The sequence below is a fragment of the Capra hircus genome, chromosome 1, assembly GCF_001704415.2.
Source record: "Capra hircus breed San Clemente chromosome 1, ASM170441v1, whole genome shotgun sequence".
In the NCBI taxonomy this organism is placed as follows: domain Eukaryota; kingdom Metazoa; phylum Chordata; class Mammalia; order Artiodactyla; family Bovidae; genus Capra; species Capra hircus.
The window spans coordinates 81,242,810-81,267,207 of record NC_030808.1 but is presented as its reverse complement, the minus strand read 5'-3'; the positions used below and the strand labels follow the sequence as shown (position 1 = coordinate 81,267,207).

At 41.8% G+C, this 24,398-nt stretch overlaps 2 protein-coding genes across 7 annotated transcripts in view; one reads left to right on the top strand and one right to left on the bottom strand.

Moving 5' to 3' along the window:
- SENP2 (SUMO1/sentrin/SMT3 specific peptidase 2) overlaps positions 1-24,398 on the top strand; it is a 52,383-nt gene that overhangs the window by 25,994 nt on the left and 1,991 nt on the right. Inside the window, exons 15-18 of one of the 4 annotated variants that reach the window (XR_001917953.1) lie at positions 1,264-1,348; positions 6,298-6,393; positions 8,369-8,545; positions 14,026-14,275. Coding sequence is in view for 2 of the 4 variants with exons in the window: in XM_018046952.1 (XP_017902441.1) it covers positions 1,264-1,348; positions 6,298-6,393; positions 8,369-8,431 (244 nt within the window). In the remaining 2 variants the exon portion in view is untranslated. Of the gene's footprint in view, positions 1-1,263; positions 1,349-6,297; positions 6,394-8,368; positions 9,702-14,025; positions 14,276-24,398 lie in introns of those variants that run through there. The other 3 variants (XR_001917954.1, XM_018046952.1, XM_018046946.1) reach the window with 3 other exon arrangements.
- Positions 22,206-24,398, bottom strand: part of IGF2BP2 (insulin like growth factor 2 mRNA binding protein 2) — a 163,998-nt gene continuing 161,805 nt past the window's right edge. For all 3 annotated transcript variants that reach the window (XM_005675253.3, XM_018046975.1, XM_018046972.1), the window contains one exon: positions 22,206-24,047. In XM_005675253.3, the coding sequence (XP_005675310.2) occupies positions 23,955-24,047 (93 nt within the window). In that variant the 3' untranslated portion in view covers positions 22,206-23,954. The remainder of the gene's footprint in view (positions 24,048-24,398) is intronic.

Here is a 24,398-nt window from a genome sequence, read left to right as displayed (position 1 = left end):
TTTTCCTGTGGTCATGTATGGATGTGAGAGTTGGACTGTGAAGAAAGCTGAGCGCTGAAGAATTGATGCTTTTGAACTGTGATGTTGGAGAAGACTCTTGAGAGTCCCTTGGACTGCAAGGAGATCCAACCAGTCCATTCTGAAGGAGATCAGCCCTGGGATTTCCTTGGAAGGAATGATGCTAAAGCTGAAACTCCAGTACTTTGGCCACCTCATGCGATGAGTTGACTCATTGGAAAAGACTCTGATGCTGGGAGGGATTGGGGGCAGGAGGAGAAGGGGACGACAGAGGATAAGATGGCTGGATGGCATCATGGACTCGATGGACGTGAGTCTGAGTGAACTCCAGGAGTTGGTGATGGACAGGGAGGCCTAGCGTGCTGCAATTCATGGGGTCGCAAAGAGTCGGACACGACTGAGCGACTGAACTGAACTGAACTGAACTGAACTGAATGTGTAATATGAACTTTCCAGGTGGGCGCAGTGGTAGAGAAGCTGCCTGCCAGTGCAAGAGATGCAGAACATGTGGATTTGATTCCTGGGTTGGGAAGATCCCCTGGAGAAGGAAATTGGCAACCCACTCCAGTATCCTTGCCTGGAAAAATCCCATGGACAGGGATTTTCCTTGTCCATGGGGCCACAGAGAGTTGGGCATGACTGAGTACACGTGCACATACACGATGTGTAATAATGAGTCATGTTCTGATACCATCAGATATCTTACAGCTCTGTTCCCCTAATCCAGGAAGTCAGTCAGGGTTCATGCACGTACTTAATGTCTCTTTAGTCTCTTTTAGTTTAGACTAGCCTGCCTTTTTTTGTTTCCCATGGCAGTGCCTTTTTTTTTTCTTTTAAAGCCTCCAGGCTAGTTCTCTTGTTTTAATGTATCTATTATTAGTGAGTAAAAGTAAGTTATAAATGAAGTACTTTTTTCTTTCATTAGAATAAAATGTGTGCTTTAAAATGGAGTGGAGGAGCGAACTAGAAGACAAACAGCAAATCATTAATAAAAAATATTTCCAGAGTGGTTATTATGAGGTCTTTTACATTTTACATACTATGTTTTAACTTTTAAAATATAACCTTGTATAATTTTTATAATCGGAAACAAAGTAAAACGTAAAAAGCCAAAACGAATCGTATTTTAAAAATCTAACAGGTGGATTTGAGAATGGCACTCTGTTAAATATCACGGTGTCTTTGTAATTAGAATATTAAGTGTCCACAGGGATTGATCAATATATGTCTTTGCTGTTTTTTCAGTCAGTATTTACAGGATGAAAGTAAGACCAAAAGAAATATTGACCTGAATCTTTTAGAGTGGACCCACTACAGCATGAAGCCACAGGTGAGTGATGATCTTTGTATTTCAAATACTTTGTTGCATTTCTTGTCAGTAACATATTATTTTGACTTGGCTTTCTTCCTCCCCTTATTCATCCTTACGGATTCATTCTCCTGAGGTGTATGTCCTAAGAATGATCTACTTCTAAATCTTTAGAAATTCACTTAACCAAGATGTTTGCTTTTAAGCCTTGATCTTGTTTTTTAATTATAAATGTTAAATATCTGTTAGGGTGACTCAAAAATTGAAGAAGATAAAAACATTCAAGTCAGATACTTTTCTTGGTTGGCATTAATGGGATCTTCAAGTTCCTGTTCAAAACTTATCTGAGAAATTTGTATATTTATATCTTAAGGGTTCCATGCTGTGAGTCCTCAACAATCAGGCATGCTATTTGTGAATGTGCATTGAATCTTGTCAGATTTGAATTTCATTCCAGGTGTAAAACTGCATACATCGTTCAGTCCTAATGGCTCCTTTTTAAAGTAAGCTACGTGAGTTCAATTTTAGCCCTAATCTATGTGTAATGGCTCAGTTCTCTTTATCCAAAAGCAGTTTCATTTCTAAGTTGAATAATTAGAAGAGTAAGTACTGAAATCTCTTGAGGAGAGCACAGAAAAGACTTTGTTAGGAAGAATAATTGTGTTCTGGAATGGAAAATGTCATAAGACAAATTCTCTGTAGTGGAATCTGTAGTTCTCTGCATTCTGTGAGAGATGCTGGGCTCAGGAGAAAAGTTTGAGGTACCTACTATGTGTTTGCATTTTCAGCCTTTTCCTTTTTACAATAATAATTTGTATTTCTTTAAATCCAAATTGAGTTGTCATTTTTCCAGCAGTGAAATTAGACTCACTTATACTCTTATTCTCCTTATGCTTATACTCTTGTGCTCCTTATAACTGACAAAATATGTAAGGGGCTGGGCAGCATTAGGGCAACATGAATTTGGAAATGTGTGAGTTTGCTTCACCTGGCTTGGAATCTAGCACCTTTGGTTTATTATGCCCTTAAGTTGTGCTTGCAAGCTGTAAGCTCTTTTGTTTTTTCAGTACATAACTGTGCTCTTAAGACAAGATTTCCTGACTGGTTAAAGCCTTTCAAGAGGCTTTTTCTTCTCCTGTTTGCAGCTATCGGGGTCCAAAGCAGTTCAGTTTAGTTTGGTCACTCAGTCATGTCCGACTCTTCGCAACCCCATGGACTGCAGCACGCCAGGCCTCCCTGTCCATCACCAACTCACAGAGTTTAGTCAAGCTCATTTCCATTGAGTCGGTAATGCCATCCAACCATCTCATCCTCTGTCGTCCCCTTCTCCTACCTTCAATCTTTCCCAGCATCAGGGTCTTTTCCAGTGAGTCAGCTCTTCGCATCAGGTGGCCAAAGTATTGGAGTTTCAGCTTCAACATCAGTCCTTCCAGTGAATATTCAGGACTCATTTCCTTTAGAATTGAATGGTTTGATTTCCTTGCAGTCCAAGGGACTCTCAAAAGTCTTCTCCAACACCACAGTTCCAAAGAATCAATTCTTTGGCGCTCACCTTTCTTTATAGTCCAACTCTCACATCCAAACATGACTACTGGAAAAACCATAGCCTTAAGTAGACAGACCTTTGTTGACAAAGTAATGTCTCTGCTCTTTAATATGCTGTCTAGGTTGGTTATAACTTTCCGTCCAAGGAGTAAGCGTCTTTTAATTTCATGGCTGCAGTCACCATCTGCAGTAATTTTGGAGCCCAAAAAATAAAGTCTGCCACTCTTTACACTGTTTCCCCAACTATTTGCCATGAAGTGATTGGACCGGATTCCATGATCTTAGTTTTCTGAATGTTGAGCTTTAAGCCAACTTTTTCACTCTCCTCTTTCACTTTCATCAACAGGCTTTTTAGTTCCTCTTCACTTTTCTTCCATAAGGGTGGTGTCATCTGCATATCTGCGGTTATTGAGATTTCTCCTGGCAGTCTTGATTCCAGCTTGTGCTTCCTCCAGCCTAGCATTTCTCGTGATGTACTCTGAATTTAAGTTAAGTAAGCACGGTGATGATATACAACCTTGATGTACTCCTTTTACTATTTGGAACCAGTCTGTTGTTCCATGTCCAGTTCTAACTGTTGCTTCCTGACTTGCATACAGGTTTCTCGAGAGGCAGGTCATGTGGTCTGGTATTCTGGTATCTCTTTCAGAATTTTCCACAGTTTATTGTGATCTACACAGTCAACGGCTTTGGCATAGTCAGTAAAGCAGAAATAGATGTTTTTCTGGAAATTTCTTGCTTTTTTGATGATCCAGTGGATGTTGTTGGCAATTTATCTCTGGTTCCTCTGTCTTTTCTAAATCCAGCTTGAACATCTAGAAGTTCATGGTTCACGTACTGTTGCAGCCTGTGTTGGAGAATTTTGAGCATTACTGTACTAGCGTGTGAGATGAGTGCAGTTGTGTGGTAGTTTGAGCATTCTTTGGCATTGCCTTTCTTACAGATTGGAATGAAAACTACCTTTTCCAGTCCTGTGGTCACTGCTGAGTTTTCCAAATTTGCTGGCATATTGAGTGCAGTACTTTCACAACCATCATCTTTTAGGGTTTGAAATAACCCAACTGGAATTCCATTACCTCCACTAGCTTTGTTTGTCGTAATGCTTCCTAAGGCCCACTTGTCTTCACATTCTAGGATGTCTGGCTCTAAGTGAGTGATCACACCATTGTGATTATTTGGGTCGTTAAGATCCTTTTTTGTATAGTTCTTCTTTGTATTCCTGCCATCTCTTAATATCTTCTGCTTCTGTTAGGTCCATACCATTTCGTCCTTTATTGAGCCCATCTTTGCATGACATGTTCCCTTGGTATCTCTAACTTTCTTGAAGAGATCTCTAGTCTTTCTGATTCTATTGTTTTTCTCTATTTCTTTCTTTCTTTTTTTTTTTTTTCTACTTTACAATATTGTATTGGTCCTCTATTTGTTTGCACTGGTCACTGAGGAAGGCTTTCTTATCTCTCCCTGCTATTCTTTGGAACTCTGCATTCAAATGGGTATATTTTTCCTTTTCTCCTTTGCTTTTTGCTTCACAGCTATTTGTAAGACCTCCTCAGACAGCCATTTTGCTGTTTTGCATTTCTTTTCCATGGGGATGGTCTTGCTTCTTGTCTCCTGTACAATGTCACGAACCTCCATCCATAGTTCTTCAAGCACTCTATCAGATCTAGTCTCTGAAATCTGTGTCTCACTTCCACTGTATAAATGTTAGGGATTTGACTTAGGTCATACCTGAATGGTCTAGTGGTTTTCCCTGCTTTCTTCAATTTAAGTCTGAATTTGGCAATAAGGAGTTCATGATCTGAGCCACAGTCAGCTCCCAGTCTTGTTTTTGCTGACTATATAGAGCTTCTCCATCTTTGGATGCAAAGAATATAATCAGTCTGATTTCGGTGTTGACCATCTGGTGATGTCCATGTATAGAGTCTTCTTTTGTGTTGTTGGAAGAGGGTGTTTGCTTTGACCAGTGTGTTCTCTTGGCAAAACTCTGTTAGCCTTTGCCCTGCTTCATTCCGTATCCCAAGGCCAAATTTGCCTGTTACTCCAGGTGTTTCTTGACTTCTACTTTTGCGTTCCAATCCCCTAAAATAAAAAGGACATCTTTTTTGGATGTTAGTTCTAGAAGGTCTTGTAGGTCTTCATAGAACCATTCAACTTCAGCTTCTTCAGCATTACTGGTTGGGGCATAGACTTGGATTACTGTGATATTGAATGGTTTGCCTTGGAAACGAACAGAGATCATTCTGTCGTTTTTGAGATTGCATCCAAGTACTGCGTTTCAGACTCTTCCGTTGACTATGATGGCTACTCCATTTCTTCTAAGGGATTCTTGCCCACAGTAGTAGATATAATGGTCATCTGAGTTAAATTCACCCATTCCAGTCCATTTTAGTTTGCTGATTCCTAAAATGTTGATGTTCCCTCTTGCCATCTCCTGTTTGATCACTTCCAATTTGCCTTGATTTACGGACCTAACATTCCAGGTTCCTATGCAGTGTTGCTCTTTACAGCATCGGACCTTACTTCCATCACCAGTCACATCCACAACTGGGTGTTGTTTTTTCTTTGACTCTGTCTCTTCATTCTTTCTGGAGTTGTTTCTTCACTGATCTCCAGTAGCATATTGGGCACCTACCGGCCTGGGGAGTTCCTCTTTCAGTGTCCTGCCTTTCTGCCTTTTCATACTGTTCATGGGGTTCTCAAGGCAGGAATACTGAAGTGGTTTGCCATTCCCTTCTCCAATGGACCACATTTTGTCAGAAGTCTCCATCATGACCCCTCCGTCTTGGGTGGCCCCACATAGCATGGCTCATAGTTTCAGTGAGTTGGACAAGGCTGTGGTCCATGTGATCAGATTGGTTAGCTTTCTGTGACTGTGGTTTTCAGTCTGTCTGTAAACATTCTCCCTCTTAGGGAGAAGGATAAGAGGCTTATGGAAGCTTCCTGATGGGATAGACTGACTGACTAGTAGTCTTAGTTTTCTGGCTAGGAAAGAGAAGTCAAACTCTGCAGTGCTGAAATAGGTTAGTTGTATTGTAAGCATATTTCTAATTGAGCCACTGTTAGCTCTTTTCAATATTTATAAATTCCCCTGAAACAGTTCTGACTAGAATTCCTATTCTTGGTAATAAACCTTCTTTCACTTTGGTTTATATGAGAGGTGAGAGATGGAATTCTCACTTTGCTTTTCTCTTTCCTTCTAAAAAACATTTTCTGTGTTGGTCACATACACCATATCATGGGTTGAGTTTTTATACCACATAAAGACTGATTGTGTTTGTGTGTGTGTCTGTGTGTTTGTATAATACCAGATTGAACATTTACCTTTATAATATTGTTTATCCACAGTAATGTTTTGGAAAAGTTAAAAAGGAGTTTGTATTTGATGAAATTTCACCCCTTCCTCTCTTCTTTTTTTGTAATTTTAGGAGATTCCTCAACAGTTGAATGGGAGTGATTGTGGAATGTTTACTTGTAAATATGCAGATTATATCTCCAGGGATAAACCTATCACATTTACTCAGGTAAGTGAAGACCCCTCCTTATCCATTTACTTGTTTCTAAAGGGCTTCCCTGGTGGCTCAGAGGTTAAAGTGTCTGCCTGGAATGTTGGAGACCTGGGTTCGATCCCTGGCTTGGGAAGATCCCCTGGAGAAGGAAATGACAACCCACTCCAGTACTCTTGCCTGGAGAATCCCATGGAGGGAGGAGCCTGGTCGGCTTCAGTCCATGGGGTCACAAAGAGTGGGACACGACTGAGCGACTTCACTTTCAAACAAGGTAAACTCAGAGCATGTTTGTTACCTGTGCTTAGTGAAAGTGAAAGTGAAGTCGCTCAGTCTCCAACTCTTTGCGACCCCGTGGACTGAAGCCTACCAGGCTCCTCCCTCCATGGGATTCTCCAGCCACGAGTACTGGAGTGGGTTGCCATTTCCTTCTCCAGGATCTTCCTGACCCAGGGATCGAACCCAGGTCTCCCGCATTCCAGGCAGACGCTTTAACCTCTGAGCATTAAACTCTTAATCATGGTAGCTGTGCTACTATTCTTGCTGTAAACCTTGGCCATAGTCCTGCCCTTGCTAACATCAGGTTTGTCGCTGTATATGCTCTCTTTTATCCTAGTCGTTGGTGACCAGTGGAACAATTTTCATATCTCTGAACTCCAGTGTTGATGGTTCTTGAGTATTACTGATACTTTTACCCAAAGGAGGCATGTTAGAATATTTAATAGCATGGAGAAATCAGGCCTCATGAGAACTTAAGCTGTAGGTTTAAGACAGAGCTATGAATGCTTCTTTCCCTTCTATTCTGATAATTTTTGGTTCTCCATAGCTCTGCATTTGAGTGGAAATTCAAGTATGTTGGGAACTGTTGAGAATTTATGTTAATAATAGTGGATTCTCAGTCTTTTTCCAACAAAGGACAACCTCCTTTAAAAACTAGTTTGCTTTAACAGACCTCACATTTTGATAGCTACCACATTGTACATATTGAATAATAGGACTAATATTAATCCCATTCCAGTTTTTTGAACAGAATGCACTAAGGATCCCATGCTGAATTGATACAGTTGGTTAACTTCAGCAGTTTTATTAAGAATAAATGTGCAATGTTTTTACTACATGTTTTGAGCTATGAAAATAATTTACAAATCCATGTGTTAAAGACTTTTTAGGCCTCTCCACACTATTTTATAGGAAAATGGTATATCCAGATAATTATAATGAAACACCAGGAGTACCTCAAGGGTATAGACTTCTGATTTCATCAGAAGAGTCATAGGTGATTTTGGATTTGTCTTGCTTGTTTTTGCTTTGAAAGTTGGCCCATGTGATGATTATCAGTTAAAGCAGAATGTTAAGCCAAAGATTTCATTTTTTGATGTGTCTAAAGAGATCTTCCAACCCAGTGATTGAACCCGGGTCTCCTGCATTGTAGGTAGACACTTTACCATCTGAGCTACCAGGAAGTCCTCTAAGTAAAAGGAGTTATTTATTATTTGACTTGAGATTTGAAGGCGAGAAGTTGCTATTTGAAACAGAATTTGCAATGGAAAACACTTGGTATAGCAGAAACTTATAGGCTTGTTTTTTCTGTATTTAAGTAGAGTTCATGTTTTTCTCATAAGAAAGCAAAAAGCGTCCATTTTAGAATGGTTTGAAAATACAGATAAGTAAAAAAGTTACTTTTTGTGCTACCACTTGGCTGTTTCCCTTTTTGGTACATGTTTTTGTTATGAAGCTGTTATTGGACGCTTATATAATTCTGCATCCTGCTTTGATTTTCCTTAACATGTAAAAATGCTTATGATGCATACAGTAGTACATATTATAAACCTTCTTTTTTTATGGCTCTATAAATCTGTACCAAGGGGTAGCACAGTCAAGGCTTACATAAAGAACACAGTCACCCTACTTTATTTACATCCTACACCTAATGGTTGTTGAGGCCCTGGCACTTTCACATGTGATGGATATGTTGCTTGTGGATTGTCTGCAGCACCAGATGCCTCTGTTCCGGAAGAAGATGGTGTGGGAAATCCTTCATCAGCAGTTGCTGTGAGAATGCCCCGCCCCGTCTCTCCAGCTGCTGGTGGTTCTTTCATGGATGGACGTTTCCATATACCTCATGCATTGTGGGTTAAGAAGTCCCTGCATCACCTCTGTTCTCTCACAGGTACTGAGCTGTCAGAAGTGCATGAAGGCCTCTCTCTGCACCCTGGTCCTGACTTGGTGTGCAGCGGGCTGCTTGCAACCCTGTTTATAAGGCTGTGCCTGCTCAGAGCCCTGGACTATCAACCCACACAAGAACATATGCTAATTAATACTTTTTTTTAAAGATTTTTTTTTTCTCTATGAACGTGGGAAGTGCAGATTTTATTTTATGATTTGTTTTTTCTTTGTGTTTGTTCACGTGTATTCATTCACTCACTCATTTGCAAACATGATGGGCAGTGGCTGTTTCCTGCTGCTCTTTTAAAGTTAACTCTAAATTACTTGTTTGAACTATTTATTTCTGAAAGCAGTGTTGATCAAGCTGCTGTTCCCTGCTAAAGATCCTGAGGGAAGTCAGTGGGGGGAAGAAGGAAGAGTTAATTAACCTCCACAGCTAGAGCAGTAACTGCCGACTTGAAGCAGGAGGTCGTCTTTCTTTTGAGGCTTGACAGTGCCAGGAGAGGCACCGTGGTGTAGGGCTCTGGTTGCCTTTCAGAGGAAGTCCACACTACAGCATTGGCATGGTGTCGTGGAAAAGTGGGACTATGGCCCAGGAACTCGGGCCAGCTAAGTGTCTGCAGAAGAGTGTTGGAGTCATCCTAAAGAGACTTCCCTTTCTGGAAATGAGGTGACTTGGCTACTCTTGAAACTGGATTTGAAGTCATTGTAAACCCTAAATCTTCATTTTGATCCTAAATCTTCGTTTTGATCCCAAATCTGGTTGTGTATTAACCTCAGATATGTAAGGGCTGGCCTGAGCTGTTGATTTCAAAGGATACTATTCAATTTAAAGCTGTTTTTTCTCAATGTTTTTTTTTCTTTATATGAAGTCAAAATTAAGTTTTATACTCATTAGCATTTACATCTCCCCATTCCACCCCTACTGAAATCTGTGCAAGAAAATTTAGTACTTGGTTCTGAGGTTGCCAGTTCTACAGTAATCTATTTTGCATATGAAAGTTTGTATTTAACTGTTTTGTTCATTAAAAACCTTACAGTGGTTATGCATATTTAATTTCAGGAAATTTAGAGTTGGTCAGAACATATTTTGCAAAATCTAGTGCCTAGTGTTGCTTTTTTGATGTAATAAAAGGTTGTCTGGCAGAACCTGAAAAGTATACGCTGAAATGATTTCTAACCCTTCCCCTACTTCCCACACTTGACCTAGTTCACAAAAGGAAGAGGTCAGACCGGAAAAATTGGGTGCCAGTTGTTGCAGAGGCATACTTTTGTAGGTCGTTTTCCCTGAGATGTGTAAAAGTCTTGGTATAGGATGTGGGGCCGGTGGTACAGATTGAAACTGCTGTGCCTACCTGGTGGTCAAACTAGAGGACGTGTGCTTAGGGGATGATGAAAGAGGGAGCCAGTTGGGCTGTCTCTCTCAAGCTGTGGCTGTTCAGAGAACCCTTCTTGCAGCCTCCATTCCTTTCCTGAGGCTGCTGGAACTGTGTCAGTGAGAATTGGGATCAGGCAGCTAGCACAGCCAAAAAAGGCCAGAGAGGTACTGGGTGAGCAATACGCTGAACACTTGGTTCCCACTTGACACTAGTAGGTTTCACCTGGAAATTTAGAGCCTTGGTTAAGGTTTGCTCCATGTGGGGTAAATCCTGTTAGGAATGGCACCGCAAATGAGTGATGCTGGGGGCTAATGTATTTGTATTACAAGTATTTGGAGTGGCTTCTTAGAGCAACATTCACTGATATTTCCATTAATGTGATTCTTCAGGATAGCTCTTAATCTCCTAGGACATAAATTGATGAGAACAGAGTCAAGTTGAAGAATGCCATTCTACTTAACCCTGAGTTTCTGAATTTAATAGGAGATACCACAAGCCATGCTCCTCTAGACACTGACATTTCTCTCAGTATGGAAACTTGTAGGTAATAGAATTCTCTTCTTTTCTTTTTTGGCTACACCATGCAGCATGTGGTACCTTACTTAGTTCCCCAACCATGGATCAAATCTGTATCCCCTGCGTTGGAAGTGTGGAGTTTTAACTATTGGACTCCAGGGAAGTCCTGGGAATAATATCTAAACAGTTTGAGGAAAGCAGCCAGCTAATTATCAGTACCACATTATTAGCATTAAAGTCAGTGAGGGGGTGTGTGTGTGTGTGTGTGTGTGTGTGTGTGTGTGTGTGTGTGTGTGTTTATTCTAGCATGCCATGTGGCTTGCAGGGTCTTAGTTTCCCATCAGTACCACATTATTAGCATTAAAGTCAGTGAGGGGGGGTGTGTGTGTGTGTGTGTGTGTGTGTGTGTGTGTGTGTGTGTGTGTTTATTTATTTATTTATTCCAGCAGCTTGGGCGTCTGAAAGAAAGGTGAAGTGAAACATTGTTTTTGTTTTGGCATGCCATGTGGCTTGCAGGGTCTTAGTTTCCCACCCAGGGGTTGAATCCGTGCCCCTTGCAGTGGAAGCATGGAGTTGCAATCACTGGATCACCAGGGGAATTCCCACCATTGTTCTTTTTTTAGTAGGCAGTCTCTCCTAAAGAGTAATAAACAGGGGAAAAAAACAACCACTGGTGAACAAATGTCTTTCTTTGACCTTTGAGCTAGAAGGAGAGTGGGGACATGTGGAAGATGTTTGGAAAGCCCTATATTGTACCTCAATTACCTGAGGATATTAGAGCTTCTCACCTTTCTGTCCTCAGATCCTCAGCACAAGTGGGGAAAGCCATGTTGAATGGTGGATGTTTGCCTGCACTGTGAGGAGTTATTTAGTGCTCAGACCAAGGTGTGGGTGCAGGGAGAATGTATCCTTGGAGTTACATTGAACCTCAGATACAAATAAATACGATGGAGAAATTTAGGTTTATAATAACCTTAGTACTATAGTTAAGCTACTGTTTAAACTGGCTTTTGTGAACTAGTTGGGAACTTAATCTCTTTAGGATAGTTTCTTTAAGAAAAGCTCTAGGTACCCAATATTCAAACAGATTTTTGGTACTTGTTTGTAAGTTGGGGATCTATGTGGCTGTATTGCTTTGATTTTTAAAAAATTTACCTAATATATACAAGAAGGGTTTGGGTGTTTGAAATACGTGCTGACTTCATCTGTTTACCAATAAGTTAATCTCTTTAATTCAGTGGGTTTCAAAATATTTTGATTGCAACCCATAGCAATAAATGTATTTTATATTGTGACCAGTACACACATGCATATATTTTATGTGATTATATATGGACACAAAAGCTTTATAAAAAATATTATCTTTACCACATGATAGTTTTCTTTCTATTACTAATTTGTTAATGTATTTTTGCTGCACTGGGTCGCTGTAGCTGTGCACAGGCCTTTCTCTAGTTGCAGCGAGCGGGGCTACCCTCTAGCTGTGGTGCATGGGCTTCTCGTTGTGGTGCCTTCTGCTGTGGAGCACAGGCTCTAAGGCATGTGGGCTTCAGCAGTTGTCATGGGGGCTCAACAGTTCGGACCCATGGGCTTGGGTGCCCTAAGGCATGAGGGATCTTCCTGGACCAGGGGTCCAACCCATGTCCCCTACATTAGCAGTCAGATTCTTGACCAGTAGACAACCAGGGAAGTCCCTGATAGTTTTCTTTAAAAAATTAAAAAAAAATTTTTTTTTAATGTGGGTTTTACCTATCACATTGATTTCTCAACCCACTAATGAATAGAAATCCAGTTTGAAAAACACTGCTCTAAAATGAACTGACAGCAAGATGCAAATTATATTTAAAACTGTAAAGCTTGAGACCACAAAAATTACAAAAAATATGGGGTGGTTTTGAGATGAATCCATCTAAATCTAGGGAAACAGGCTAATTTTCAGACCCTCAATGGAAATATGTGGTGTAAGCAATCCTTGTTCTTCCAAGTTTTTACACTGGAATTCATAAAATACTTTTCAGTAGACGTCCTATTGAGTCTATGTAGGTTGTTAAACAAAGGTTCTATGGCTCAGTGGATGAGTGTACCATATCTTTTTCTCCTGGGGATGCATAGCAAATGTAACAAATTAAGATCTTAACCTAGTGTGTCTGAAAACTTGGACATTGACCCTTCTCTGTGTGACACTCATGGAAGTGTTTCATGGAATACAGTTTGGCAACTGCCAGAGAAGCAACGTAGAGTTCTTGGAATCACATGCTTCAGATGTACATCCAGTACCCCGTCTCCCCATTGCACCCCCCACCCCCCTGCCCCTACCAAGCACACAGGTTTGTGTGTGCTTCCTTAAGGGCATGTGGTGATCATAGTCTGTGGTACCACTTACAGTTTCATCTGTCATAGGTGTTCATAGTAGAAAAATAAGCTACTGATAAAACTCACCACCCAGAGTGACGAACTCTTAACATTCTGGTGTATATCCTGAATTTTGGTATATACTCCTTCATGTTTGTATGAATAAATGTGTGTGTTGAACACGCTTGTGCAAGTAGATTTTTTTTTGTTGTTATTAACAAATACGGAATCATACTATATATGTGGCTCTATAACCCCCTTTCCATAGTCGCTGTGTAATGTTCTAGGAAATGGTTATAATCTATTTAATTGGTATTGTTAGACATACCATCTTCCAGTGTTTTGATTATTCTCTTATGAGAAATTCTTTGAATTCTAAATTAAAATTGCATATTTTTTTAAAAAATCAGAGATAAAAATTACCCATTGGTATTTTGACTTTTCTTCTGGCATAGGCTGATAACTTGTATCTGCATTGATTTTAATTTTATAATATTTTTTATGTGTAGGTCTGGATAAGTTCATTCTGAGGGATTTCATGTCTCATTTTAGTGGACAATTTTATCTTTTTGCAACTGCTTTAAAAAAAAATTTATTATGAAAATTTTAAGACACAATCATCACCACCTTTCAGCAGTTAATAAAATGTGTGGCTAATCTTGATTTACTTTTTTTTTCTATGGAAGGGGGAGGGTCTTTAAAGCAAACATGTCTTTCTACCAAAATACTGATATCTCCCTAACATATAATAACTAAAAAAAAAACTTTTGTAATTTTCACACTTAACAAAATTAGTAAGAATTTGCTAATAGCATTAATAGTGCATATTCAAGTTTCCCTGATGATTAAAACTGTTTCATTATATTCTTCTAATCAGGACATATAGTTGGCTGAATGTGACTCCCACAAAACATTTGTCCACATCCTTATCCTGGGAACCTGTGAATATTACCTTCTGTAGCAAAAGATGTGATGAAAGATCTTGAGAAAAAGAATTTATCCTGGATTGTCTGAATAGACCCTAAGTGCAATCACTTGCCTTATAAGAAAGAAGTAGGCAGTTTTGAGATGAATAAGGGAGGCATTGTAATGGGCCTTGGCGGTGTTCATTTTTATACCCATTTTTAGGTGTAAACAAAATCTAGAAAAAGATACCCAAGAGTTAATGGTTGGCTGGACAGGCTGTGTTGCTTTCTAATTTATAAACTTGTGTTTGAGGTTTTTTTTTTTTTTAAAGAAGAAACAGTGACGCTACAGAACAGAGACTGTAGTGATGCTCCTGCAAGCCTAGGAAGTCTGGAGCCACCAGAGCTGGAAGAGCCTTCCGAGGGAACCTGGCCCTGATGACACCTTCACTTCAGACTTCTGGCTCCAAAACTGAGAGAAGCAATTTCTGCTGTTTAATCATCCGTCAAATCTTTGGTAGTTAGAGCAGTCTCAGAACACTAATATGGGATCCAGTAAAAAGTACACATTGCCGCTGGTTATTCTCTCTCTTGAGTCTTTTTCATTCAGTAGTAATCCCTTTTTTTGTCCTATTAGTTATTAGAGAAACTGAGTGTTTCTGTGGAAAATTCCACTTCTAGATTTGGCTTTTAGCTCCTTGGTGGTGTTTAACGGTTTCCTCTGTCTCCTGTATTTCATATAAACTGATAGGCTTGATCTAGAGGCTTGATCAGCTTCAGGTTGAATTTATTAGGCAAGGGTCCTTCATTATTTGTCTTACTGTACTGCCTCACATGCATCACTGTATTGTGTCACATGCATCCACTTACTGGTGCTCTAATTCAGGCTATAAGAGTTCCTATTCATCTTTCTCCTCTTGGTCTTAATTTTTTTTTTAACATAATTGATGCTCTTTTATTAAGAGGTACAAAATGGTGATTTTCTAATTCTGTCATCCCTCCATGTTAATTACTTTGAATTCTTGTATAAAGTAAAATCTAATCAGCTAATTTGGTTACCCTGAAATGTACTTCATCTAGGAAAAACATGATTTTAAAACATTTCTTTATTAATATAAAATATTAGCTATATTCCCTGTGCTATACAATGTATCTATTCATTAGGTTGTTTTTTTTTTTTAAGGTTTTTTGTTGTTGTTGATGGTTTCCTTTGCTGTTTTTAATGTTTTAAGTTTAGTTAGGTCCTATGTTTATTTTTGCTTTTGTTTCCTTTGCTTTAGGAGGCAGATCCAAAATACCATTGGCTCTGTTTTATGTCCAAGAGTGTTCTGCCTATATTTTCTTTTAGGAGTTTATGGTTTCTAGTTTTACATGTAGGGCTTGAGTTAATTTTGAATTTATTGTTATATATCATTTGAGAAAATGTTCTGATTTCATGCTTTTATATACAACTGTCCAGTTTTCTCAGCACCACTTATTGAAGAGATCGTCTTTTCTCCATTGTGTATTCTTGCTTCCTTTGTTGTAGATTAACTAACTATAGGTGTGTAGATTTATTTCTGGGCTCTTTTCGTTCCACTGATCTATGTGTCTGTTGTACCAATACCATTCCCTGGTAGCTCAGATGGTAAAGAATCTGCCTGCAGTGCAAGAGACCTGGGTTCGATTCCTGGGTTGGGAAGATCCTCTAGAGAAGGGAATGGCAACCCACTCCAGTATTCTTGCCTGGAAAATCCCATGGACAGAGGAGCCTGGCAGGCTATAATCCATGAGGTCACAAAGAGTCGGACATGACTGAGTGACCAACAACTTGATCACTGTAGCTTTGTGTATAGTCTGAAGTCAAGGCGCAGGATACCTCTGACTCTGTTTTTCCTTTTCAAGATTCATAGGGATTGCACCAAATCTATAGACTGTCTTGGATACTATGGTCATTTTGACAATACAGTAAGTCCACTGCACACGAACCTTCAAATGCGAACTTTCAGGTTGTGAGCATGGGTTCTTGGCCATCAGGCGTGAGTGAGATTGCAGCTTGCCCTCCATCTTCTATTGCTGACAGTCCTTCAGCTCTACTGTCTGCCGCCGCCTCCCTCCCCTCCAGTCTTGACTGTTTACTCAGTGCCAGCTCCTGTGTGCCAGCTGTTGTACTGCACTACTGTACTTTTCAGGGTACTGTACTGTCAGATTTAAAATGTTTAGTTTTGTATTTTTATGTACATTTTGTTTAAAACTTCTGACGTTTTTGGAGGGAATGGGGCTGGACTGCACAGCCTGTTGGATCTTAGTTCCCTGACCAGGGATTGAACCCAAGCCCCAGCAGTGATGTTGTCAATTCCCCAAAACATCTAACTTCTCCCTTTGTTCATCCATTCTTCTGCGTTCTTTGATCATCTTTGGTAGGGCCATGTCACATGGCTGGCTACAGAACGCCGAGGAGCCCTGGGCTAGTGGGGGCTCTTGGGCAGAGCCAGGTTTAGCAGGGGTGGTTGCAGAGTCAGTGTTCCTAAATCTTGTGTTGGCTGGCTGGTGGGTGGGGTCAGTCCCTTGGCTTGCTTTGGGTTCTGGGGTGTCTCAGGGCTAGTGCCGACCCACTGGGGTGCAGGGTTGGATCCTAGAGTAGCTGGCTGAGTAGTCCGTGGTGTCTCAGAGGTGGTGGCCTTCTGATGGAAAGGGCCAGTGCTTGGGTCTCCTGGGCCTGTGCTCCCTGCTGGTGTGTTGTCTTGTTCCTGACAAGGCAGGTTGGGGGCCCTGTGGTTCTGTTCCTGCCGTCCACCCACTGGTGGAGGGGTCAGGATCCCAGAGATACGGTGCTGGTGCCCACCCACCAGGGCATGAAACTGGACCCTGGAGTTAGTGTTGGCCCATTGGTGGGCAGAGCTGGGTCCCACGTCTCTGCCTGCAGGGTCTTGAGTCTCGTACCTGTGTACTGGGTGTCCGGGGCCAGGTCCTGGGTCCTCTGGTGGACAGGGCTGTGTCCAGGGGCAACTGTGGGCTTAGGGGGTCTTAAGGCAGCCTGGTTGCCCATGGGTGGGGCTGTGTCACTTGACCTGAAGTGTCCCAGTACTTGTGTCTACAGACTGGTGGGCGGGGGTGGGGTTGGCTCCCGAGGCTGAGAAGCTAGAATGAGGATTCCAAAATGGCACTTGCCAGCACCAGTGAGTGATCCCATGGTAGAAGGCGCACTCAAAGATGGCTGCCGCTAGTGTCTGTCCCCAGGGTGAGCTGCAGTTGCTCCCGGCCTCTCCAGGAGACTCCAGGTTCAGCAGACGGGTGTGACCCAGGCTCCTTTTTAGATTACTGCTTCTGCCCTGGGTCTTGGAGTGTGTGATTTTGTGTGTGCCCTTCAAGAGTGTAGAGCTCCCCAAAGTAAGCCCCACTAACCTTCAGTACCAGACATGCTGGGGGCTCATCTTCTCAGTGTACCCCTGTGTTGTTGAGCTTGATGTGGGGCTCAGACCCCTTGCTCCTTGGGGAGAACCTCTGCAATTGTAATTAACCTCCCATTTGTGCATCACCCGCCCAGGGGTATGGGTCTTGACTATATTGCAGCTCTGCTCCTCCTAGCTGTCTCTTTGTGGTTCCTTCCTTGTATCCTTAGTTGTAAATCTTTTCTGCTAGACTTCTGGTTTTTGTCATTCATAATTGCTCTGTAAATTGTAATTTTGCAGTGCCCATGAGAGGAGGTGAGCCGTCTTCCTGCTCTTCCTTGGCCAAGCCCTATGATGTTTTGATTCATTTTATTCTTTTTGACGTTCAAATTACCCCATTTTAAGTTCCAGTGTCCCTTTGACAGAACCCCACAAGTCTGATTTTGAACACTTCCTGCTTAATTGGTATGATAAAGGGCCATCTTACACATTTCCTGTCCTAGACCTGGAGCTGGCCATTTGGTAAAGGGTTTATTTTAGTGAGAAATTTTATTAATGCTAATTATCATTGGATTATTGGTCTTTCTAGGCCTTTACAACAGATTAGGGAATACTTGTTTTCACTGATTTTAAGTTCATATTAAGATTTTAAGGTTTTTTATTTTACACTGTAACATTAAAAGTTTTGTTAACAACATCAACATAATTATTCATTTTACCCTGTGAAATACAATAATTCAAAACATTAATACCAGCATAACAAATAACAAGGCCACTAAATACAATTTGTTTCCTTTGTAATTCTTTTTAAACAATATTCTACTAGAGAATCACAGTGAAAATCACTCTAATTTTGAAGATCACTTGATGGAGTTTTTTCCTGAGTGATTATGCCATCAAGTTGATACGTAGTTGGATTTATTTGCTTTTGCTGTTTATGGATTTGGTTCTTGCTTATGTTTTTATATTATGTAAGACGTAAACATTAGTCCAAGAGCAAAAGTGTGGAATAAAGAACGTTCACAGTTTTGCCTTTCTCTTCCCCTATATAGATAATTTTATTTTAGCTTCTGTCCCCTTTTAGGGGGAAAAATACATACAGACACACACACACACATATATATATTTCTTTTTTAACACTAAAAATAGCATATTAAAACTACTTAGTCTTCTTGATTTTTTTTTTAATTTATTCTTGATGTCACTCCTCATTCTGCTCCTTTCACAGCTTCATAGTAATCCATCGTTTCAGGGTGCTGTGGTTCGTTACCGGTCCCCTTACGATGGATGCTGAGGCTCTGAGTCTCTTTCTGCACCACATGTGCCTGTTCACATCACTTTCTGTTTCTGCTAACACATCAGCTTTGGGATAGGTTCCTAGAAGTGGGACTGCTGGGACAGATATCTAGCATATGTGATTTACCAAATTCTCCTTCCCAGGAGTAGCATCATTTTATATCACGCAAAGCCTAAAATATTTACTTTATTTAGAGAAAAGGGCTGTCAACCCCTGCCTTACAGCATCGCACTCCTTACCGTCCAGCCACTATCTGGAGAGCATGGAAAGGGCAATGGGCTGGGCCCAGGAGTGGCAGAGGCCACTTCAGCTCCCATTCCTTTGGCCAGAACTCTGCCTCACGTTCATACCGCTTGGGTAAAGCAGCATGCAGTCCGGGTGGGGCCTCAGTAAAGGAGACCGGGTTTCTGCTTGCTGCCAGCACAGTGCTACTGTTGGCAACTTTTGCTCTATTCATGACCCTTTCACTCTCCCTTCCCCACCCCCCTCCGCCCCCAAGCACAGGGTCCTCATATACATTTTACACATTTTTGGTCTTTGTTAACAAAATATATATTTTGGAACTTTATTATGACTATTTTGCTTCCTCTCCAAGGATAATTTTTGGTATTTAAATTCAGTTTTAAATGGAGTTATAACTCAGCTCTAAATTTATATTTACAACAACTTAAATATTTAATTGGTTTCATTGCTCACACCTAGTTTAAACATGAGTTTTATTTGGCTTCATTTTTAGTTAGAAATGTTTTCATTTACTTATTTACAAGAGAAATGCAGAATACTCTTATCTGAATCCTTGCATATAGGAATTCTTCTGAAGTTTTCACACATGGAGAACTTGACTGGGTATAAAAATTCTTGAGTCATGGCCCTTTTTCTCCTCAAAACTTGCTTTCTGGCTCTTAGTAGTGGAACAGAGATTTATGAAACTAGCTTTATTTCTGTTTGTTGTTTTGCAAGTAACTTTTAGGGAGGGAAGGGGGTCTATCCAAAAGATACGCCAAGTCTATCTAGATCTTTAGTTTTTGCATGGTTGTATTAAGAGGTTTGTTGCTATAACAAAGGCCATATTAAGAGTGGCTTAAGAAAAATCAGATTTTCTGTCTCACGCAGCAGCATAAACTTAAGCAGCCTAGCATGCTGTGGCAGTGGCATGATTACGGGAACTTTGCTTGGCACTTGGCTTTTGGGTCTTGAGATGCTGCCCCAGCTCCAGTGTGGCTCTCGCCTCCACATCTGCGTCCATCCAGTGGGAAGGGGAAGTGGTGGTGTGCCCTGGAGATGGCAAACATGCGTTTTCCTGTCGTTTTAAAAAGTGATTCTAACTAGACCATGCCGTGCATTGAAGTTTTCCCATTCTAATTCTGTAAAGCTTGTAATTATTGTTGACTTCCCTTGCTTTTTGGTGTTTAGCTGTTTTTGTTGTGAGTCTGTTTTATTCTTTCTTGATGTTTAATGAGAAATAGAGGCCATTTTTGACTTGGAAGTCTATTCTTATACATCAGTTAGAATCAGAGACTTTGTTGTGTTCAAACTTTTATTTTAGATGAGACAAACCTCCAAGAGGCTATGAGGTATAGTTATTTAGCTAGTATACTGGGCAAGCAGGGAGCAAATATCTGGGCTTGGGCTCTCTTTTTCTCCTGATGAGAACGTGAGACCTGTAAAGATCCAGTACAAGGTAAGGGGCACCCATTTCTGCCTTCAGCCTGCCCCACAGCAGAGCCGAGCTGCACCCTAGTAAGCTTTCTTCACAGCCTCTTGCTGTTTGCTGAGCAAGGCCTACCATGCTGATCAGCAGTTGCTGTGGCTTTTGAGGGCGTAGGATGCAGGAGCTGGGGGCTGTATTCCTGCACATGATTTTTCAGAGCTGAGAGAAAGCAAGTTGACTGAAGGAACTGAGAGAAGGGAGGGCAAGGCAGCTGTCTCCAGGCATTAGGGGGTTGTCCTAAGCAATGTGGAGCAGGTTCGGCGCGTGATGGTTGTAGGGTGAGGTTTCCCACCAGGAGAAGACAGATCTATGAGGCCAGGCTGTGTGGCGACGTAACTGTCTGCCTTAGAAGTCGTGGTTCCCCTCGCTGGTGGGTGACTGGGCACTGGGAAGAGTTTAAAGGACACCACTCCTTATTAGGAAGGTGGATCAAATTACCCCAATAGTCCTTTCCCAGTACTGCTCTGCTGTGAATGCAGAGCTGAGAATAGGTTTTGCCAGGTTCAGTGAGGGTGACTGGAAGTAGTTTATGGCTGTTGGAGGGTCAGGGACATTCAGGAGTCACAGAAGTCAGGTAATCTTTCATATTGGAAATGGCTGAGATTATAGATAAACTGGGATAGGGATCAGATTGAGTTTGGTTTTACAGAGTTTGCCCTGATCATCACAAGTTATTGGAGGCAAATGGGGATATTCCTCACTGTTTATTTTCAGCCACATCACAGAGAGAAGATTAGATCATAAAATGGGAGCAAACCAAGGACCTGGATCCCTGTTTTACAAGAGAATACAGAAGGATCAAGGTCAAGTTAGAGTATTGTTTTGTTCCATGAGGTTTCAACCCTTGCCAGCCACATCAGTCAGAACAAGAGCTAAGAGCACTTGTTGCTTCTAGAAAGACAGTGACTTTATGTGGCTGATGTGAACTAGAATAGAAAATTAACTCACATATGGTAAGTCTCAAGTTTTTAATTCACCAACACTTTTAAGGGGAATGTAGAGAGAAAACAAAAGGCAGCAACTGACAGTAAACGTCAGGGGGTTCACTAGCAGTGTTGTTAAATATTAGCAGGTCAAAGAAATCTCCATTAGGCTTTAAGACAGTGAAAGATTTCAATGCATGTACAGTTCAGGTTCTGGGTTTCTCGCATCATCCATCACATGAATGTCCCACCCCAGGGTGCATGCGTAAGACTATGCCAGATGCTTTCCATACTCCTTAAGTCTTTATCCTGTCTCAGTCTACTCAGTCACCGAGTCATTTACATCCTAGTTGATGCCAGGTTATCCATTTTCCCCGGCTTCCCTTAGAAGTCCAGTGTTCCCACCCTTGCTTCCTGTCCTGTCAAGATGCCTCTGTCTAGGGCTTATCATTTCCTTGGTTGAAACCTCTCTAAACATCTAACTATTCTACTGATCCTTTTTCTTATGTTCTTAAGCTCTCCCTCTGTGCTGGAGTCCTCTTCTAATTTGCAAACAGCCTCTTCCATCCTTCCTTTCCATGGCTCCGTGTTGGAGGAAGTGAGATTCTCCAGAGAGAACAGGCAGGAGAGAAACTGAGCAGGATGGAAGGGATGTTCAGGCCTACACACCCCATCTCCTGAAATCCGTAACACAGGGCTTCTGTGGAGGGGTGGGGTGAAGCAAGTACCTTGTCCTTTCCGTTGCCAGGCATGTTGTCCCTCTTCCTTTCCCTCACACAAAAATAAGCTCTTTCCCTGGCCAGACCTACAAGTTTAAGATAGGGGTTGGCCTTACAGTTACTACACAGTCAGTATCCAGCCCTCTAGTCCTGTGGGTCTCAAACTTCAGCGCACATTGGAGTCACCCAGAGAGCTCCCTCAAACACCCACTGTCCACCCTCAGAATTTCCGAGTCAAGGTGGACCCCAAGAGTCTGCCATTTCCAAGTTCCCAGGCGATCCTGCTGCTGCCGGCCTGAGGAGCACAGTCTGAACACCACTGACCTAGTGTGGCTGCTCCGAGACGGGCCTGGAGAAGCCAGCCTCCTCAGCGCAGTTTCCCAGGCCTGACGGCACGTGCCGCCCGTTCCCCCCCAGTCCCCTCAGGCAGGGCCCAGCTGATGCCTAGGGTGGGCGACACTTAGTAAAATAAGAGACCGAGACACCAGGCTCTGGTTAGCTGGATATATTTCTTTTTTTGTTTGTTTTTGTTTTTGTCACAGAACACTGTTTGCAGTAGAGGAAACTGGCATTGCAGTCTGGTGGTAAAATGGCTTGTTCACATAAACCAGTACATGTTCATCCTTTAGCGCAAAAAGCCCTAATGGCGCGTACCCTATTGAAATTCAGGACATCTCCAATATTTTCTCTCTCTGTTTTTCTTTGTCATCTTTTTTTTTAATAAACATTTTCAAGGTTTGTCCAAAAGAAGGCCATATAGGTTCTTGGCTAGCGGAAGACAATTCAGAACAGTTGTTGCACACTTGGACTGTCACCTTCTCCAGGCTGGCAGTTGATATTTTTTTTTCCAACTCATTTTTATTAAAAAAATAAAAAAATGCTCCAACTATCAGTTTTACAAAATCTCTAAGGGAAACACAAGAGCAAGGTGCTGAGGTAAAAAACACCTGAGGTAGCTTTTTTTGTGTGTTTTTCTCGTTAAAAAAATCTGTAAATTTAACGCCCTGGGCCAACGACCTCGTGTAAATTGCTATTTTCCTCCATATTTTTTTAAAAAGAAAGAAATCATTTCGCTGAATATTGATGGCTTATACACCAAAATGTAAAAAAGACAAAATACATTCTTTCTTTGTGGAATTTTTCTTTTGTTTGTTTGGTTTGATGGGTTCCTGTTTTCCTCTTCCAAAATGCTAGGACAAGTACCATTGACTCTTGTTCTTTTGAGTAACCAAGTGTAAGTTGAGGCTGGTTTGTGTGTTTCGCTTTTGTTCCTTTTGTGTGATGTGATACTCAGAGCACTGCTTTGCCTGGGGGGTGCGTAGATATGGGAATTGAGACAGAGGGATGAGGGAATTAAAAAGAATGGGGATGGAGAAGACAGGGAGGAAGAGGGGATGGGGGAGAGATAAACAGAGAGAGACAGAATTATATAGCAGTATGCAAAAACCAGTTTAAAACCTGTGAAGCAAAGAGAAATGGGTGTGAGAGTTAGGGATGAAGAGAGACAGAGTTTCCTCTTCAGAGAGACGGTATCCCTTCTGTTGACATACACAGGTGATCCAGAACTGCTGTGAGTGTCCTTTCGATGAGATTTCCCTCCAGGTGAATTTTGTGTGGGTGGCCTTGAAGTTCCTTACTAAACCATTAGACCTCCCAAAGGATGACTTTATTCTTTAAAGTCTAGAAAAGCCTGCTTTCTCTTGAAAAAGAAAAAAGAATTAATAATTGATTAAAAAAAATTGGAGTTAGTTGAGTTATTTGATATATTATTTCTAAAATATATTAACGCTGCAGGCACCCTGTGTAACCCACAGGCCACATATCTTAACATCTTTCCCTTCTAATATGTACATACATGTACAGAGACAATTTTCCACAAAAAGAAAAGGGTGTGAATTTTGCTTTGATTTGAACGCGTTCACCTATGTTAGTTCAACTAAAAGGGATAGCGTGGTGGGAGTTGAGAGATCCGAGTGGATGGTGAAGTGGATGGCTGGGAAGCCTGCAGAGGCCCCGGGGGGAGGCGGGAGGCTGGGCCTCGACACAGCTGCCCTCCCGCCTCCCTTCCTGCCCCCCCGGATCCTCAGGGCCTCTGCAGAGCCCCTGGCGCCTCCGCAGACTTCTCATTCCTCAGGATGGTCTTTGGTTTGCTCCCGATCTGGCTGGCTGTGTTTGGTCTCATTCTGTCAGGTGTTGGAAGGGCTACATTCATCCGTTGTTTGCTGGTGCCTGTGGGAGCCTCACTTGCTGCGCTGTGAGGCGACTCCCTGAGGATATTTCTGCTCCTGCTGCTTCACCTGCTGTACAATTTCCCTGATCTTGCGCTGTGCAGTCTGCAGCAAGGGAGAGGAGGGGGATGGGGGGAAGAAAGGAACCCAGTTCTGAGGACAGGCAGAGGGGAGTTGGGGAGTAGGCTTGGGACTTGGGGGGAAGAGGTGATAACCTCAGAGAAGTGTCATCTGGACTCAATTGCAGTAAAGTGGCAGAGTTCCCCACCCCCACCCCAAGGCTGCTAGGTGGAAGGTAAGAAAGTGGGATCCCAGGAACCACAACCAGGGCATCAGTGACTCAGGACCCTGCAGAGGTCAGACAGCATCGTCTCTCCCAGCTACACTCACTCCAGTGTCCAATGCTGCCCCCTACCCCCCTGCCTTCCTAGAGTGTGGTGTATAGCGGGGATATGA